This window comes from Myotis nattereri (assembly GCF_964212035.1).
Source record: "Myotis nattereri genome assembly, chromosome: 16".
Lineage (NCBI taxonomy): Eukaryota > Metazoa > Chordata > Mammalia > Chiroptera > Vespertilionidae > Myotis > Myotis nattereri.
In genome coordinates, this window is record NC_138091.1 from 52,991,298 (window position 1) to 53,009,705 (window position 18,408).

The 18,408-nt window shown below is 62.3% G+C and overlaps 1 protein-coding gene across 1 annotated transcript; it reads right to left on the reverse strand.

Moving 5' to 3' along the window:
- Window positions 1-2,660: 2,660 nt before the first annotated feature.
- GRIN2C (glutamate ionotropic receptor NMDA type subunit 2C) lies at window positions 2,661-14,372 on the reverse strand. The gene is made up of 12 exons (XM_081110733.1): window positions 13,947-14,372; window positions 10,867-11,465; window positions 10,426-10,540; window positions 9,348-9,559; window positions 9,065-9,230; window positions 8,593-8,746; window positions 7,203-7,328; window positions 6,769-6,998; window positions 6,250-6,410; window positions 5,620-5,807; window positions 4,506-4,738; window positions 2,661-4,134 (listed from the first exon to the last, which is right to left on the reverse strand). The coding sequence occupies exons 1-12, from the start codon at window positions 14,355-14,357 to the stop codon at window positions 3,052-3,054; spliced, it is 3,678 nt and encodes a 1,225-aa protein (XP_080966859.1). The 5' UTR covers window positions 14,358-14,372; the 3' UTR covers window positions 2,661-3,051.
- Window positions 14,373-18,408: the final 4,036 nt, after the last annotated feature.

Here is an 18,408-nt window from a genome sequence, read left to right on the forward strand (position 1 = left end):
ACAAAGAGAAAATCTTCAAAGCAGCAAGAGAAAAGCAATTAGTTACCTACAAGGGAGTACCCATACGACTGTCAGCTGATTTCTCAACAGAAACTCCGCAGGCCAGAAGGAAGTGGCAAGAAATATTCAAAGTGATGAATAGCAAGGGCCTATAACCAAGATTACTTGACCCAGCAGAGCTCTCATTTAGAATTGAAGGTCAGATAATAGGCCCATGCTCTAACCACTGAGTAGAATTGAAGGTCAGATAAAGAGCTTCACAAACAAGAAAAAACTAAAGGAGTTCATCACCACCAAACCAGTATTGCATGAAATATTGAAGGATATTCTTTTAGAAGAGGAGGAAGAAGAAGAAATAAAAATATGAACAATAAAGTGGCAACAAATACATATCTATCAACAACTGAATCTAAAAATCAAAATAAACATGAAATCTAACAAACAAAATAACCTGGCGAATAAAATAGAATCAGAGGCCTGGAAGCATGGAATAGACAGATGAATCTCAGAGGGGAGGGGGGGAGGGGGTGGGAAGAGATAAACCAAAGATCTTACCTATGAACACAGACAGTAGGGTGGTAAAGGCCTGGTGCAGGTTGGGAACCAGGTGGAGGGGGAGCAAGGGGGGGGATAAGGGGGGGGGGGCAACTGTAACACTCTCAACAATAAAGATTAAAAATAATAATAAACTAAAAAACAAAGAGTCAGACTGAAGCCAGGTCTCCTGACCAAGGACATCATGCCTGTTCTTTTCTAAGCTCTGCACCCTCCCCCCACACACATCTGGCTCCCAGGAAAAAGGTGGCGTAAACATGAGCTGCTCAGAAAGACAGAACGGGGCCCAGCGACAGCAGCAACAGGAGGGAACAGGTGAGAGAGTGAAGATGCCCTGTTCCTGAGACCAGTGACCAAGGGCCTCTCCTGCGTCCCACCAGCGTTGGGGTGTCTGTCTGGGTGGACCCACCTTGCTCTTTGCCACACAGGCCCTTGTGTATGATGATTGGACATCTCCGGCCTCCCTGACATGGTCAGCCCCCTCCTCCCTCCTGCCAGGCTTCGTCCCCTCCCCTGGATAGTGCAGGAGGCTGGGGAGCCAGACCAACACAGCTCTGAAGCTGCAGAAAGCGTCCTTCCTGCCCCTACTTCCCATCAGGCTCGCTTGTCCCCAGAATTCATTCCTAGAGAAGGAACGAGGCGGCCAAGAGCCTGGCCCCAGGAGCAGGACCCGCACCTCCTTGGAGCCGGCCAACAGCAGGCTCAGTTCCACATTTGGCCCTTAATTGTCTTTCCAGCTCTTGGTTATTAATGATCCTGGGCACCGAGAGAGCAGAGAGCAGCCTGGACCTCCTGACTCCTCCCAGCCCCACCTGCTGCTGCCTTCAGCCCAGGGCTGTGCTCAGACCCCAGGGGTAGAAGGGGTCAGGCTGGTGGCCAGCAATTAACCCTCTCACCACCAGTGGCTGCCACCAACGTCAAGCTCCCTTCCAGGTGCTGGCCTAGCACTCACCTAGACTCGTACCCACCGCCTGAGACAGAGCCCCAGTCCTGGACCTGGGTCCATGAAACGCCAGAGGGCAGAGAACAGGAGACTGACAGCAACGGACCGGCCGCCCGTCCTGGGGGTGTCAGGCTCTCCGGCCAAGAATGGGAGGGGTTAGCAATGTCCCACACGCTACCATTTCAGTTCTAAAAACCCAACAGAACATGGCCAGGTTTCGTGGCCCAGTCGCAGCAGTGGAGCCTGGAGACTGACGAGGGGGCGTGAGGAGCTGTGTGGGAAAGGGCACTGGGCAGGGGCTGCTCGCGGTGTGGGCATCCAGCTGTCGTCCCGGCCTCCTCCCCCCTCCATGGGGCTAATTTCTGCCCTGCCTCACTGAACTTGAACTTGTCAAGAATGGCAAGGCCTCAGGCTTTCTATGCTCTGCAGTTAAGGGGCCTGATGGCAGCCATCACGCTCACCGAGTTCGTGTTTGTGGAATGAATAGAAGAACGAGTGGCTGCTCGCTCGCTTCACAGTCATTGTGGGAGCTAAATGGAACCGCAGATGTGGAAACATTGAGAATTGCAAGCAAGGCCTGGGGCTGATGACATGTGATGGAGAAAGGAGGGAGGGCCGGGAGCCCCGAGGGAGGAGCAGGACTGGGGCTGTGGGCCGATTCTCTGACCTCCTTCCCGAGGAGTCCCAGTACCGGCGAGGCTGAGCCGTGCCAACCTGGGAAGCCCCTGTGCCAGGCTTCCAGGACCAGCAGGCCGTGCGGAGCCATCATGGAGAGAATGCCAGCAATGCCACCAGCCCCACAACAGACCTCCCTCTGCATCTCCACCACGACAGTCAGGCTCCCAGACGGGCTCCTGGCAGGAAGGACACCCACAGCGCCTGGCAGCAGCCTCTTTTAAAGGAAACTGCTGGAGACGCTCCATCCATCACCACCGAGCCCCAGGCTGAGCACATGGGTCACACCTGGCACCGGGTGGGTGGGCCTGGCTCTGAATACCACGTGGCTCTGCCCCTGGAGCCTCCCTCAGCCTCTCCTCCCAGACACTCGCCCAGAGGGAGCTCCAGCCTGCTCTAGGCAGGCACCCCGCCTGGGAGGCTCCCAGGATGCTCCTAGTGTCCAAAGGATGCAGAATGAGGAAGCCAGGACCAGTGGGTTGTAAAAGGTTTGTTTAATGTCCCCACACTCTGAGAAGAAACTCCAGCCAGTGGAGCAAAGGGGCGGAACCGCCCTGCCCCATCCCCGAGTTCCAGCCTCCGTGCTCCCACACCAACCCCCCACCCCCACCCCAGCCAGGACCAGGACTGGCTGACAGCAGGAAGGGAGACGCCCTGCTCCCTGGCTCCAGGTCCTGGGAAGCTTTGGGCACGATGAACCGAGCTCACACTAGGACCCGAGCTGCTGAGGTCACTCAACTGACCACGGAGGACACTGCCACTGGGCTCCATGGCCAGGATTTCATGGCAAAAGTCAGAAAAGCCCACGCCTGCCCGCCCTGACGCTGGCAGCGCCCCGTGGAGGCCCCAGCTGACCAGGAGCCAGAGCAGGCGACACCTCACACTTCCGACTCCAAGCTGTTGATGCGCCTCCAGGTGCAAGGTCCCAGGAAGCCCTGCGTCCCACAGGCCGCCCTGCTGACCTCTCCCGGCCCCCCACTGTCCCTGTAGCCTGTCCTCAGCCCCAGGGTCCTGCTCCTGTGCCCCGGAGGCCCTCCGGCCCCAGCGAGCCAGGGGCCACGGCTGGCACAGGGCGGGAGGTGAGGGCAGACAGCCCTCCAGCAGAGCGGCAGGTGGGCATGGGCGCAGAGGCAGGCGTGCTGTCTGTGGGGCCAGGCGGGGACCCCTGCCCACGCGCGGTCCTGACAGGCCTCCCTGTAGGACGGCAGCCACAGGGACTGCGCCTGCGCCAAGCGCCCGCAGGCCGGGCGGCCGCACCGGGCGGACAGCGCGCTGGGCCGGGCGAGGGCCTCGCCGACCGCGCTGGGCAGGGAAGCGTGGCGCGCGCGGGGGCCCCGGGCCCAGGCGGCGTGCAGCAGGGCCTCCCTCCGGGCCAGCTGCTCCGGCCCGAGCAGGGGCAGATCCTCCGGCTCCGGGGAATCCGGGAAGAGCGGGAGGAAGGGCCGTCCCGACCGGTCGCCTCGGGGGAAGGAGCTGTAACGGCAGCGCTCGGGCGACAGGGGGCGCTCCGGGAGCGCTCGCCTCTCGGAGGCCGCGAGGTGCCGCCCGCAGCGCCGGGTCCGCACCGGCCACCGCACCTCCCAGGCGGGCCGGCTGCACACCCGGGAGCCGCTGGGCAGGGGCGGCCTTGGCGTCGGGGGGCGGCCCGGCAGCTGCGGGGTCCTGCGCCCCAGCGCGGCGCGGCCGCTGCCTCCGGAGCCCGGGTCGGGGGGCCGGCGCGGGGTGGGCGGCCGAGGGCCCGGGCCGGCGGGCGTCAGGGGCGCGCGGCGGCTGCCCCATTTCTCGATGGTGCGCGTGGCGCGGTCCAGGGAGCTACTCACGCCGGCCGAGGTCACCATGTCGCGCGCCGCCTGCAGCATCTTGAGCACGCTGGCCTGCGCGGAGCTGGCCGAGGGGTCGGGGCTGGGCGGCCGCGGGGGGCTGGCCGGGCTCTGCACCCCGCCGAAGCAGCTGTAGATGCCCTGGGCGGGGGCGCGAGACCCGCTGTGAGCGCGCCCTCTGCTCCGGGGCCCCTCCCTGTCTAGGCACCAGCCAGGCACCTCTAAGTCCTAGGAAGCAACTAACACTTGTTCCGCGCCCCCCTGTGCCGGCCCTGGGCGGCTGTGAGTTACCCAGGACTCTCTGCGGCTCCAAGAAGCTGACCCCTTTGAAAGCCGCGCGGGGAGCCACCTGCCTGCGGGCGCAGCGCTGCTTCCCCGGGGCTGGGATGCCGCCGGCCAGGCCACTGGGGGGCCCCCCGTTTTTACATCTGTGAGCGGGGCCATGGCTACCTCTGGCTTATCTGCGTGGGGGCCCCGAACGCTGGCGCTGCCTAGGGCGGGGCGGTACCCACCCTGCTGAAGGCCAGCAGGAGGTCCAGCCGGGACGTGCTGGGCACCGAGTGGCGCAGCTTCCAGTAGACCAGGTGCTCCCACGCGAAGACCAGCAAGGCCAGCCCCATGGCCACGAGCAGCATGTAGAAGACGCCCGCCATGTTGTCGATGTCCAGCTTGCTGCTCATCACCTCGTTCTTCTCGTTCTGGCAGATCCCCGAGAGCCACACCGTCTCCAGCTTCTGGGTCTCCCCTGGGCGGGGGGCACACCTAGCTCAGGAAGGACCCTCCCAATGCTCACCCACCCACCTCTTGAGCAAGAAGGGTCTGGAGCCAGGGTGCCAGGCCTTGTAGGGCCACATGGATAGGGCCAGGCAGGGACAGGATTCGGGGTCGGGGCGTCAACAAGCAGGAAGAAAGGACAGCACAGTGGGGTTGAGTGGGCAGTGCCAGCCTTTGACATCCCCGCCCCCCCTCATGCCTAATAAAACCTTGCTGGCTGGGTACATGTTATCAATCATTTATTCATGGAACACTTATTGGCCCCCACATGCCAGGCATGGAGCTGGGCACACAGACACAAGGCCTGGGCCCCCGAGGAAACCACAAACAGCCCCGTGGTCCTTCCTCTCGCTGCTTCTGGTTCTGATGGAGAATCAGACCATTATTATCTAATAGGGTTGGACTCTGAACTCAAAGCTCCCTCTGGGTTTGGGGGCAGGTTCAGCTGGACTCCTCACACATGGGAGCCCTGGTGCCAAGGCCAGCTGGGCCTTGACTCTGGGACTAGGCAGGCCCTTGGCACTACCCAGGTCATCTTAAGATGGAAAAAGAAAGTTCAGCCACCCCCAACCCCACTGTGGCCTGAGCTCCTTCCTGTCTTCCTGCCCTCGAGGGACTCCCCAACCCTATTTCTCACTCCCTCCCTGCAAAGCCATCTCTTCCCCAGGTCTCCATCCAGTCCCTCCAAATCACCCCCCCACACACACACTGTTCTAATCTCTCACCCCGGAGCCCTCTCCCTGGGGGCTCGAGAATGGTGGTGGCGCTGACCAGCCATTGAACAGCCGTCCCACCCAGGCTTGGTGGCCCACCCTGAACCCGCCCCCCAGCCCCAGCAGCAACAGCACCCACCATCCCCCAGGAACTGCAGGAGCGCCAGATCGATGGCTCGCTTCCAGTGGGACTCCTTCTGCATGGCGATGCCATAGCCGGTGGTGGCAAAGACCTTGCCGGAGCCAATGGTGACCAGCTTGCAGCCCTCATCCTTGCCTGCCATGTAGTTGAGGACAGCGGCATCATAGATGAAGGCGTCCAGCTTCCTAGGGACAGGCGGAGCCCTCAGGGCAAGGATCCTATGGGGGCCAGCACCCAGGAGGGATGGATGGCCACAGCCCCTCCCACAGCTCGGGGACCCCACCTACCCTCCTCCTCGGAGAGGCCAGGGGACTCTCTACCCCCAGAGGACACACCCTCTCTGCGCAGCACTTCTTGTCCCTAAGACCCCGAGAAGGTCACAACCTCCACCTCAGGGCAAGGCCGCACCCTGGCCGGCACCACAGCGGCACATCTGGACCACCTGAGAGCGTCCATTTTTGTTTCCGCCTCACTCTGCCCTAAGACCTCCTCACCACCCGCCCCCAGGAGTCCTACAGGACAGCCCAGCCTCCCTGTCCCCAGAGAGGGTCGCTCAGGCCGGGACAGAGCTGGCCACTTGGGGAGACGTGAGGAGAGACAGAGGTGAGTGCAGGGCTGAGGACCCACCCCATCTTGAGGCTGGTGAGCGCGTCCTCCACGGAGCGCTGGTTGAACTTGACCATGTGGGTGTGCATGTCCCGGTAGTTGCTGCGAATATTGCGCTCCGTGCTGCCGTTGGGCACCGTGCCGAAGCGAAAGGGTGGGTACTGATCCTGAGGCCGCTGAAACTGCGGGCAGAGGGCGGCCGCCATCCGTGACCCTCCCCCGAACCTTCCAGGCACCACCTCCCCCACGCCCCAGTCCCAGCCCCATAGTCTGCACTTGAGCAGAATGGTCTTAGATTCTGCTCAGGCCACTCCTGTGGGGCAACTGAGGCCAGGATGAACAGAGACTTGCCCAAGGCCACTTTGTCAGTGGACCTGAGCCATCTCTCCTGCCCCCCACCCTACCCCACTCACCAGGCTCCCCAGCTCCTTCCTGCTCTGGCCTCCAGGCCACATTCTACCCACTCTGTCCCGTGTCCCACCCAAGGCCTGCTCCTGCCCCCGGCCTCGCCCCGCCCCCTACTGGCCGTGGCCCCAGAACCTTCTTATCACTGAGGCCGGACACAGTGTCGATGTACTGCTCCTGGATCATGAAGGCGGCCAGGTTGGCGGTGTAGCTGGCCAGGAAGATGACGGCAAAGAAGGCCCAGACCAGGACCATGATCTTGCTGGTGGTGCCCCGGGGGTTCTCGATGGGCACCGAGTTGTTGAAGACCAGTGCCCACAGCAGCCACACGGACTTGCCAATGGTGAAGGATGGGCCCCCAGACTCTGGGGGTGAGAGGATGGGCACTGGGGCTCTTCTTGCCCAGCACAGAGGGGCCAGGTCTCAGCCCACCCGACTCCTCCGCTCTGTCCCCACTCTATCTTGGGTGGGGACCCCCTCCCTGGCCAGCCCCACCCAAGGCAAGTCCGCCCACCCCTCTGAGGTGCTCCGGCCCTGCCCCCTCTTCCCAGGCCCGCGTGCGAGCTTACTCTTGCCGCTGGTGAGGTCCCGGTTGTAGCTGACGGGGCTGAAGTACTCGAACAGGAAGACAGTGAGGGCCACCACGGTGAGGCACATGACGAACATCATCACCCACACCGAGGGGCTGTAGGGCTCTGGGAACCGAGGGAGGCGGCTCAGCGGCCTGGGCCCTGCCCCTCCCCCCACAGCCCAGAGCACAGGGTGGACAAGTGGGTCCCCATGGTCAAGGCAGGTTCCGTCAGCCCCAGGACTGAGCAGAGCCCCAGGAGAGACCCCACCCCCCAAGGGAGGTCAGACTCTCCCGCCTTCTTGGTCTCTCATCCCAGCTGCCCTGGAACAGGGTCCCATCAGCCTCCTCCCTGGACACCTCCCTTTGACTTCACACGGCCCCTGGCTCTCATCCCCTTCTTCCCCCCACTTCCTTTCAGGAAAATGTCTACCCCCATGCTCCTTCCCGTCCCCCTCGCATCCCCCTGCCTGCAACTGCCTTCACCTGTACCCACCCCCGAGCCTCAGCCCAGGAAGCCACATCAGCAAACCCAAGGAACTGCTCTGTCCTCCTCGCCACCCTCTGCGCCAGCCCCGCCTGCCCTGGAGCTCCCCTCCCTGGCCCCACGCGGATGAGCTGGCTGTGCTCCCCGGGCCTCCTGTCTCACTCCTCCTCCTGACACAGAAGCCAAGGCCCGAGGAGCTGGGAGGCTGACCTGAGGTCTCTGACACATCTTTTCAGGCCCCCCGAGTAGAAGCCATCGCTGCCATGAGCATCTGCTCCTTTGGTGCGATGCCTATCTATGAAGTGGCAGAGGAACCCCGCTCAGAGAGGTTCAGCGACTTGCCCAAGGCCACACAGCAGGAAGGGGCAGAGCTGGGGTTCCCTCCTCTGCTCCTGGCCAAGAGGTTCACCTGTCCTCACGGCTCTCCGTAACCCCACACTGCAAGTCCCAGCTGACCTCCCGGCGGGGCCTTGGGGCGCTCTGGGAAGGCCAGGACTGTCGCTATGTCCCAGCGCCCAGCTGGCACCTGGCACAGGGGCTGCTCTACAGATGCCGATTTCCTAGTCAAGTCAGAAAGGAGCACCACTTCCCATGCTGGGGCGGGGGGTGGTTTCTCCAACGCCCCCAGGAGCTTCTCCCTTGTCCCGCTGTCCCAGCTGACTAGGCGCGTCCTGAGGCCAGCTGCCTCCTGGCTTTCCTGTCCCTCACCTGGGGCCACCCTCTATCCCACTCCCCTCCCGCCCCCACCCGTGCACCACACCCAGGCTCAGAGGCACCCAGGCTGCTGTGCTTGCCCCGGAGGCCCACCCCACACTCCTCATCTCACTCCTCATCTCCCCCGAGCTCCGCACAGCCCCCGTGTGGGCCCCTCTGCCCAGAGCCACCCCTGCCCACCGAGCCGCACCCAGGAAGGCCGACGGGGACACGGTGCCATTGCTTCGCGCCACCATCACGCTGATGCCCGTCTCCACGAAGGGCACCGAGAAGTCCACGATCTCGGAGCGCTCCTCGTTGATGGTGAGGGAGCCGATGGCCATGTCCGCCCGCTTGTAGTACACCTGGGCCATGGGGGCGGGGCTCCCACACCGGAGCTCTCTCCCCGCCTCCTCCCCCCCCAGCACCCCCAGCCGAGCCAGTTCCCCCCTGGGGCCCTCAGAGCCCCGCTCACAGGGCTCACCACCCCAGGGGGCTTCGTCGGTGACAGCCCGGTCGCCCCTGCCAGCTGGGAGACCCTCAGGAGCTGGGCTGGGGCCTCCCCTCGAGGATCCCCAGCCCAGGAGGAAACCCCCTAGGACAGATGGGGGGCTGAGGGGGAATGGGGGGGCTTGGGCAGCAGGGCTGGCGGCCGGCTCAGGTGGACCCCGGGGCAGGCCTACCTCGCCGATCATGCCGTTCCACACGCCGCGCACCCTCTTGCCGTGCTTGCCGTTGGTCACCAGGTACAGGTCGTAGGAGAACTTGACCACCTTGGCCAGCTTCTTGAGGATGTCGATGCAGAAGCCCTTGCAGCAGAGCTTGGTGTAGGGGGCTGTGTCCCCGCTGCTGCCACCGAGAGCGCCAGGAGTCAGCCGGCAGCCCCTCCCCGCCTGGCTCTCCACCCCTGTGCCTGCCATCCCCACCGCAGCGCACGCTCCCCGCCTCCCGCCAGTCCTCACCGACCTGAAGGTGTGGTTGCTCTGCCTTCGGCAGGGCACGGTGTTGGGCACACAGCCGCCGGTGCCAGGGTCCGGGCTCTCCACGATGACGAAGGGCCGCTCTTCCAGCGTGGCCACCGTCAGGTGCCGGCTGTCCACCACGGGCTGCAGGGACGCACTGTAGCGAGGCCACACCGGGTACTTCATGTGGAGGACACCGTGGTCCCAGCGCCCCACCTGCAGAGGGTGACGGGCCTGAGCCCGGGACCTCCGGCCCTAGGACTCCCACCTTCGGGGGGTGGGGGGCAGGGCCCGAATCCCAGTCCCACACTGGAGATGCTTGGAGCAGGACAGAGCAGGGCCTGGGGCGGGACATTTGCTCAACAGAGGGGCTGGGCAAGGGGCTGGGCATGGGCCCCAGGGAGGATCCCTGCAGCCTCCTCCCACTCCAGCACCTGCCTAGAGCCCACCCCTGAGTCTGTCACTCATTTTCCACGCTCACTTTCCTGAGCTTGGTATGAAGTCCTTAACACAGCACCCCACTCTTCTTCCTCAGTCTCCACACCACCAAACACACCACTTACAGATGCCCCACGCCCTCCTGCTCCTGTGTCTACACCGGGTTAGTATCCCTTCCTGGCGGGCTCCTACTCACCCCTCCACAGCCCAGCCCCAGTGTCCCAACTGCTGTGACGCCTTCCCCAGTTCCCTCCTTTAAAAGCAGAACTAATTCCTGCCTCTCTTCTCTACTCCCACAATGCTTTGCACGCATCTCTACTCAAGCCCCCATCTCCCCAAATTCTATTTGTTTACATGTCAGCCTGGCCAGCACAGCTGTGGGTTACTCCTCCCACAGGGGCAGGACTATGTGATAAGGTAAGTTCTGCAGTGGAGGGGGGCCAGGGTGTGTGGGAGCCCGGAGCTGAGGGGCCTCACCCAACCTGGGGACCCGGAAGGCTTCCCCGTGGAGATGTTTCAGCTGAGACCTGGGGATGAGGGGCAGGATGAGGGACAGAAGGGACTCTCTGCTCAGCTGTGGGCACAAGAGGGGGCGGGGACACGGTGAGAGGAAACGGAGGGCCCTGGGCTCACCCCCTTCTCACCATCTCCCAGAGGCGGTGCCGGTTGAGGGCGATCACCACCATGGTGGGCTGGACCAGGTACCCGCCGGGGCTGAAGGAGAAGTCCCGGCCCTCCCAGGTGACATTCAGTAGGTGCCTGTAGGCGGGGGAGAAGTCAGGCATTCCCTTAGCCCAGCCTGCAGCGCTCCCCCCCCCCCGCCCCCCCCCGCACCTGCCTCACCACCCGACAACAGGGAGCATTTATGGTGGCTTCTGTTTCCCTGTATTGATGGCCACCATTCTCACCGCACCCTCACACCCCCTATCTTTTTTTTTTTTTTTAAGATAAGAAGCTAAGGCCCAGAGAAGTGAGGTAACTCAGTCCCAGGCACACAGCCAGGGAGAGATGTGGCCAGAGAGACCAAGCTCACCGCCAACCAGGTCCCCTGAAGCGCGCACCCCCTGCCCTGGGCAGGTGCCCACCTGTGGAAGGCCTCCCGGGCAGGGCTCACCGGCCCGGGGTGGCCGCGGCAGTCCCCAGCCGGGGCGGGCAGGGCGCCGTGCTGGCGCCGGTAGCCGTGGGCGCCGAGGGCCAGGATGGCCACGCCGTCGCGGACCTTCTGGCGCAGGCTGAGGCGCCAGCTCTCGGTGACCACGCTGATGAGGCCCACGGGGAAGACGGCGGGGGGCGCGTCGGTGCTGCCCAGAGCCAGGCTGGGCACCAGCCACACGTGCCCGGGCCCCACCAGGCCGGCGTGCGCCGCCTCCTCGAACAGCACCTCGGCCTCCTCGCGCGAGCAGTAGGCCACCAGCACCGGCGCGTCGATCTGGCGCAGCAGGCGCCGGGTGTGCGCGCGCGTCCCGCCGGGGCCCAGCTCCAGGGTGAGCACGTCCAGCAGCCGCCAGCCCAGGTAGCTGGCGTCGGCGACGGCGCGCACGCCCTCGAGGAAGAGCGCGTGGCCCGGGTGCAGGCTGGTGATGACGGCGAACGCGCTCCAGTCGTACTCCTCCAGCACCTTGAACAGCACCTGCAGCTGCTGCTCCAGGGACACGCCCAACTGCAGGAAGGCGGAGCCCGGCTCCTGGGGGCGGAGGGGCGGGGCCTGAGGGGCGGGGCGAGCCGAGCCCCGCCCCGCGCCCCATCGTCGGCGCCCCGGGTCAGCCCTTAGATGCCTTGGCGCTGAGTCCGGGGAGGCCCAGCCCCGCAAGACCGCCCTCCCGCCCCAGACGTGGTTCTGTGGTTCCGTGGTTCCTAGCCGCTGCCGCCCGTTAGGTCACCTGGAGGGTTTTCTACACGCTCCTGCCCGGCCCGCCCTGGAGCAGTGTCAGCGTCACCCGGGAGCTGGTGGAAATGCAAATTCTGGGGCGCCTCGCCCACCTGCGGGATCAGAACCTCTGGGGTGGCGCCCGGGAATCTGTATTTCAACAAGCTCTGCGGGTGATTCCCGAGCGCCCTGCTTTGGGAAGCGCTGTTCCAGACCAACCGAATCGCAGTCTCGGAGTTGGGGCGCTGGCTGTCGGGTCTTTGGAAGGAACTGAGGGTGGAGAACCACCGGGCTGAGAGCTGACATCGGGCCCAAGGTCACGGGGCAAGAGCCAGCCTCCACGGAGCCCTGGGAGGAGAACGTTCCTCCTCCACCTCTGCCACCACCAGTGCCCAGGGCACCGCCAGCTCCAGCCCGGGCCGGGCTCTAAGGCTGCCAGCCACTCCCCTAACTGAGGGTTCCCTGCGGCCACCGCGATTTCACCGAATTCCGACTGCCCCAATCTTTAAAAAGAAAGAAAATAAAATTTGGGAAAACTCTACAGAGCAGGTAACCCAGTTCTTTCAACAAACAAATGTCAAGGAAAAAGAGAGAGATGGAGGAGAGCCTAGAGACAGACTTTGAAGTCACATCAACCAATTCCACATGGGAACCTAACTTGGCTCCTGACTCAAGCAAACAAGCAAAAATAAGCTTCTCTGGCCCTAACCGGTTTGGCTCAGTGGATGGAGCGTCGGCCTGCGGACTGAGGGGTCCCGGGTTCGATTCCGGTCAAGGGCATGTACCTTGATTGTGGGCACATTCCCAGTCGGGGGTGTGCGGGAGGCAGCTGAATCGATGTTTCTCTCTCATCGATGTTTCTAACTCTCTATCCCTCTCCCTTCCTCTCTGTAAAAAATCAATAAAAATTTTTTAAAAAAAATAAGCTTCTCTGGCATTTCTGAGACAATGGGGGGAATCTGAACAATGGCTGGCTATTTGATGATGTTACGGAATTTTTATTATTTTTAGGTGTGATAATAGATGGTGGTTTCTTTTAAAGCCCTTATCTAGCGGAGAGACACACATAAAGATTTATGGATGGAGTAATAGGGTGCCTGGGCTTTGTTTTAGTAACAGCAGGGGCGGCCTGGGTGGGGGTAAGGATGGGCAGGGTCGGGCAGGGGTGGATGGGGGCACATCCGGTCGCTATACTCTTCTACCTGTCTGTGTGCTCAAGACTCTCCATAATAGAAATAATCATAAAGAAAGGCAACTCAGATCAGCCTCCCCGGAACACATTCCTCGGCTCCCCACTTAGGGCAAAACCCAAATGTCCTCCCACGTGGTCGGACTCCACCTCCCTTTCCAGGCTCCTCTCCGTTCTTCACCTCGTCTTCACCTCGGGGTGCTCCCGCCGCCTGCCTATGCCTGGGACACTCCCTCCCATCCGCCACACCCACACCGCATGCCCCCTCCCCTCCCCTCCGCCTCCAGGCCTCGGCTTCCATATCCTTTCTTAAGAGCAACCCCCTTCTCTGAGCAACCCCCTACCCAGACGGGCCCGCTGACTCCCCTGTGGTGTCCTGTGTTTTTCCTCCAGAACAGTGGACTGTTGTCTAGAACTTTCTCCCCACAGGATGGAAGCTCTTTGAGGGCATGCCTCCCCCATGCTTCAGACAGTGACGGCCTCTGGATGCTCTCTCCTGCAGGCACATCTCCTGGGTCCCATGCCCAGCCTGGCCCTCCACCCCCGAGTCTAGAGCCTGAGCAGGGAAGGCCAGAGAAGCAGAGAGAAGGTGGGACAGCCGGGGCTGCCAGCACAGCCAGAGGTAGGCTTGCCACCTGCCCACCTCTCATCTGGAGAACAACAGGTGAGAGCAGCCCAGAATGGTGATCTTCTAGAACAGTGGTTCTCAGCCTTGGCTGCACATTAGAATCACCTGGGAATCTTTTTAAAATCCTGATTTCCGGGCCTCATCCTCCGGAAATTCTGTTTCTTTGTTACTAATGTTGTGGCCTCACTCCATAACAAAGAAACAGAATTTCCAGAGGATGAGGCCCAGAAATCAGAATTTTAAAAAGATTCCCAGGTGATTCTAATGTGCAGCCAAGGTTGAGAACTACTGTTCTAGAACATCATTCCCACAGCCTTCCCCTCCCTCCCTCTCCTCCCTCAGTCTCCACCTCCCTGTCCGTCCCACCCTATTCCAACTTGCCAAGGCCTGAGCCTCCCCCTGGCTCAGACTCAGCCCTGCTCCCCCAGCCTCAGCCTGGCTCCAGGCCCAAGGGACGAGGGGAATGAGTTTGAATGGGCACCTTGGGGGTGAGGACCACAGCGGAGCCCCCACTGATGCTGAGGATGGGCACGTGAGTCTGGGAGGAGATGAAGTCGAGGATCTGGGCCACGGCCTCGGTACCCACGTTGTCCTCAAAGACGATGCCATGGACGCGAGCCGCACCCAGGAGCGCGCAGATCTGGGTGAGGAGGCTGCTGGGGTTGGTGTTGTTGACCCCCACGGTGAGTGGCTGGATCTCCAAGGGCAGGTCCAGGAAGCTCTGGGGGGTGAGGCGGGTCCGGGCCTGGGCCTGGGCCTGGGGCAGCCCAGAGCTGCCAAACACTACGGCCACCGTCACAGCCTGCTCGCCCGGCCCCGTGCCCAGCCCTGCCCAGGCACCGAGGAGTGAGGTGAGCAGTAGGGCTGGCCCCAGGGCCCCACCCATATCCATGGGCGTGTCCTGCAGAGAGATGAGGAGAGGCACAGGGAGGGAGAGGAGGCACAGAACAACAAGATGAGCAGACAGACAGGAGGTGACGGCAGAACCAAAGAGACACACATCCAGAGGATAGAAGAGAAGAGGGGAAATCCCTCCACAGAGAGGCAGAGAGAGGCGGACAGACACAGACAGACAAAGAGAAAGAGGCAGAGGTTAGCTGAGCCTCCCCAGGGCAGCGCTGAAGGGCAGGGGCTGGGAAGAGCTCGAGCCAGGTGCGTGCTCATTAACCCCATTCACCTGTTGAACAGCACGCTTGGCTAGAAAGCCAGACCTTTGGGAACCTGTCCAGCTGGGTTCTGCCCGAGGAAGGTTTGGTGTCCAAGTACATGGATTTGAGTCGAACAGACCTGAGTTCAAGTCCCAGTTCTGCCGCTTACTAGCTGGGTGATCTTGGGGAAGTTGCTCACCCTCTCTGAGCCAGGTTCTATTGCCTACAATAATCACAGGATCTACTTACAGCAGTGTGAGGGCCACCCACTGTGATCAGCATCCTTATCCTACAGGTGACAGCCCTCAGCCGGGTAAGAAAGACAGCTCTGTGACACTCCCCTCCCCTCCCTCCACCCCCGCCCCCCCACATTCTCCATTATAAACTGAATCTAACATCCCCAGGGGCCTTGCTCTGCGAGGCCCGCCTGGCACAGAGCCCCCTCCTCCTGCATGGACACCCCTCCCCTCCCCCATGGCCGCAATCAGCAGCAGCTCTTCCACAGCAAGTGGGACACCGCCGACCTGTGCAGGGCGTGGGTCGGTGTCTGACACACGAGCTGCTTCCCGGCCACCACTGCTGTGTGGGACCTTTTAAACCGACCCCAGAGCCTGCCGTGCGCACCTGCTACATGAATGTCATGGCTTTGGCTTGGGACCAAGAGCCAAGCCAGTGAGCGGTGCCCACTGACGTAGCTCTCCCTCCCAGCTGGCCACCGGCCATAGCTTTGCAGCCCTCTCCCTCTTATCTCATCCCCAGCAGAACTTCTGAACAGGGGAACGCCAAAGGGTGACCGGGGTGGGCCTGCTTGAATCTCCGAGAAGAGGATTTGGGCTCATTTCGGTGCCCTTGAGACCTCCCCCGTGTATGGTCTCCTACTGGCAGGATGTCAGCCTGGAGACACGGTGAGTCGGGGAAGGGTACCTAGGCGTGCCATGCCAAGCCACACTCAGCCACCACCCATCAGGGATTACAGGTTACACCTGCAAAGGACCCTGTCATGCTCACCTGCGCCCACACCGCCAGTCCCCGCAGGCTGCCTGCCCTCTGGGAAGCCCTGAGCTCCCCCCCACACCTCTGCCTTCCAGCTCTGAGCTCAGAGACGTGCTGACCAGTACAGCAGCCACCTCCCCTGGGACTTGGGCACTAGAAATGAGGCTTGTCCGCATGGAGGTGGCACAAGTGCGAAATGCACACTGGAGATTGAAGACGTAGTAAGAAAAAAAGAAAGTAAAACATCTCCCTAAGCATTTTATGTTGCATTACATTAGTAACATTTTAGATGCATTGAGTTAAATAAAATAGACTATTCAGCCAAAACTGGTTTGGCTCAGTGGATAGAGCGTCGGCCTGCGGACTGAAGGGTCCCAGGTTCGATTCCGGTCAAGGGCATGTACCTTGGTTGCGGGCACATCCCCAGTAGGGGGTGTGCGGGAGGCAGCTGATCGATGTTTCTCTCTCATCGATGTTTCTAACTCTCTATCTCTCTCCCTTCCTCTCTGTAAAAAATCAATAAAATATATTTTTAAAAAAAATAGACTATTCAAATCAAGCTCGCCTGTTTCTTACTTTTTCTAAGGCGACTTACTAGAAATTTTTAAATTACACATGCAGCTCTCACGTTCTCTCCTGTGGACAGCACGCCCCAGGCTCTCAGCTCCCAGGCACGACCCAGGGATGCTCTCTGATGGGAATGTGCCCTCTGGGAGCAGAGCGGAGGAGCAGAGGAAGTTGAGGCAGGGTATGCCTCTCACCAGGAGTCATCACAGACACCTCTAGAAGGAGGGGCCCGTGCAGGCCAGTCTCTGAGCTTCAAATAGCAATGGGGAGATTCCAGGAGATTGTCACCACGTGGTACCCAGCCAGTGCAGGACAGGAGGGTCAGACCCCAGCCCTGGCAGTCCCACCTCCCACTCACCTTCCCTGCCTCTCACCTCTCCACCCCCTCCACCCACCCTGCCGGCCGCACTGGCCACAACACTCCTCCTCAAACGGCACAGTGGCTTCCTAATGTCCACAGATGAAGTCCAGACATCTGGGTCCCATGGACAGGTCTCCATACACCCTGACCACTTGGTCCTCCCCTCCTTGGACCCCACCCTCCTGCCAGCCTGGTGGCCAGACAGCCCCCACGTCCTCATCTCCAGGCCTTGCCTGCTGCTCCCGCAGGCTGTTCTCCACGACAAAATGCCAGAATTGCCAGAGCCCAACCTCAGTCCCTCTCCCACTTGGCACCGGCCTTAGTCCATCAGGCTCTGGACACAGGTCGGGGGTGAGAAGACCTCGGGTCTGGGCGGGGCTCTAGGCCAGGTGCTCTGCCTCCCACCTCCCCACCACTCAGGAGCATCCAGGCTCTGAGGTGGCTCCTGTCATTTGCCCCTGGCAGGGATTTGCCCCTTAGTATTGCCCCAGCCCCACGGAGGACTGTTGCCTTAGAGAGCTCTGCCCACCCACTCGCGGTCCATTCGTTTCACAAACGCGTAAGTTAATGTTTGATGAACATGGACCCCCTAAACGGTCTGGGGGAGGGTGGCAGTGGTCAGTCCTCAGGGACACTCAGATCCCCTTGACTGGCCTGGGCACCTCCACGTGCTTAGGACTCTTTCCCTCACCCCTACCCCAGGTCCCCCAATCTCTGGCAAGCTCCGAACACACACACACACACACACACACACACACACACACACACACACACCGGCACTGAGGGCTCCCCTCTGCCGGGTCAGGAGCCCCCCAGCTGCGCCGCTCCCCGAGCGGAGGGACCTCAGCTACTGGAGGATCCACTGCCCTTCCTGCGAGCGGCCTCTGCTCTGCCGTCGGGTTTCCCTCCCTCCCTTTTGCGGAGCCCAAACCCGAACCCAGGCGGCAGGGGAGAAGGCGGCCCTCGGGCCGGCCCCCACCGGTTCCCGCACGGAGGTCTTCCTCCTCCAAGACCTACCCCCGCCTCCCAGCTGCTCCCGCGTCGCCCCCGCCCCCGGGCCCCCCCCCCCCCTTCGGCAGGAGTCTCTTACACCAGGGCTGTGAAGTTGGGGTATTTTTAGGCCGGCGATAAAGGCGATAAATAATTCACAGGGAACGCGGCACCAGGCTCCCCCCGCGGAGGAGGGGGCTCGGGCGGCGAGAGCCACCGTCACCCGCGGCTCAAGGACACGCGCGCGATGCAGCCGTAGCGGCAGCGGCAGCCGCGGGGTGACTCCGGGCTCGGGATTCGCGCCACGCCTCCTGGCGGCCAAACTGGGCACCGCGCACTCCGCGCCCCCCGCCTCGCGGCCACCCACAGCGGGCGTCCGGGGTCCTAGGCCCCCACTGCCACTGCCACTCCCCCACGCTGAGTGGTCGCCCGCAACCCCGCTGGCGGTGCGGGGCTCGGAGCTGCCCTGCAGGCGGGGCTGTGGGCGGGGTACAGCTGGGCCTGCCCCCGGGACCTGGAGGAAACCCTTGAGCCGTTTCTGGCCGATCCGTCCCCTTCAAGTTCTATTCCAATGCCTGGTAGGGAGTTTAGAGACAGACTCTAACTGACTGGCATCGCTGGACACTAGACGGGCTCCGAGACAACGGACCGACATAGAACAGGTTCCTTCTCTCGAGCTCCCCCGGGCCCAGCGTTGGGGACCCAGCCAAGGGGGTGCCACCGTCAGAGGGCTGGGGGGATGGAGCCAGAAGTCCCATCGGGCTAGCAGGGGTGGGAACCAGCGTGGACATGCGGCGAGCACGGGGCCCGGCGGAATTCCCGCTTCACTCACCCCGCAGGACCTTCGGATGGGTCGGGAGGCGCCCCTCGGGGATGCTCTGAAC

What these genes read in the sequence shown, in the direction of transcription:
- GRIN2C (XM_081110733.1), bottom strand. Translation starts at nt 14,357, where the DNA reads ATGGATATGGGTGGGGCCCTGGGGCCAGCCCTACTGCTCACCTCACTC. An exon ending in GGAACGGCATGATCGGCGAG is followed by an intron (nt 8,747 to 9,064) that starts GTAGGCCTGCCC and finishes CCCATGGCCCAG; the next exon opens with GTGTACTACAAGCGGGCGGA. An exon ending in CCTGCAGTTCCTGGGGGATG is followed by an intron (nt 4,739 to 5,619) that starts GTGGGTGCTGTT and finishes CCCCCCGCCCAG; the next exon opens with GGGAGACCCAGAAGCTGGAG.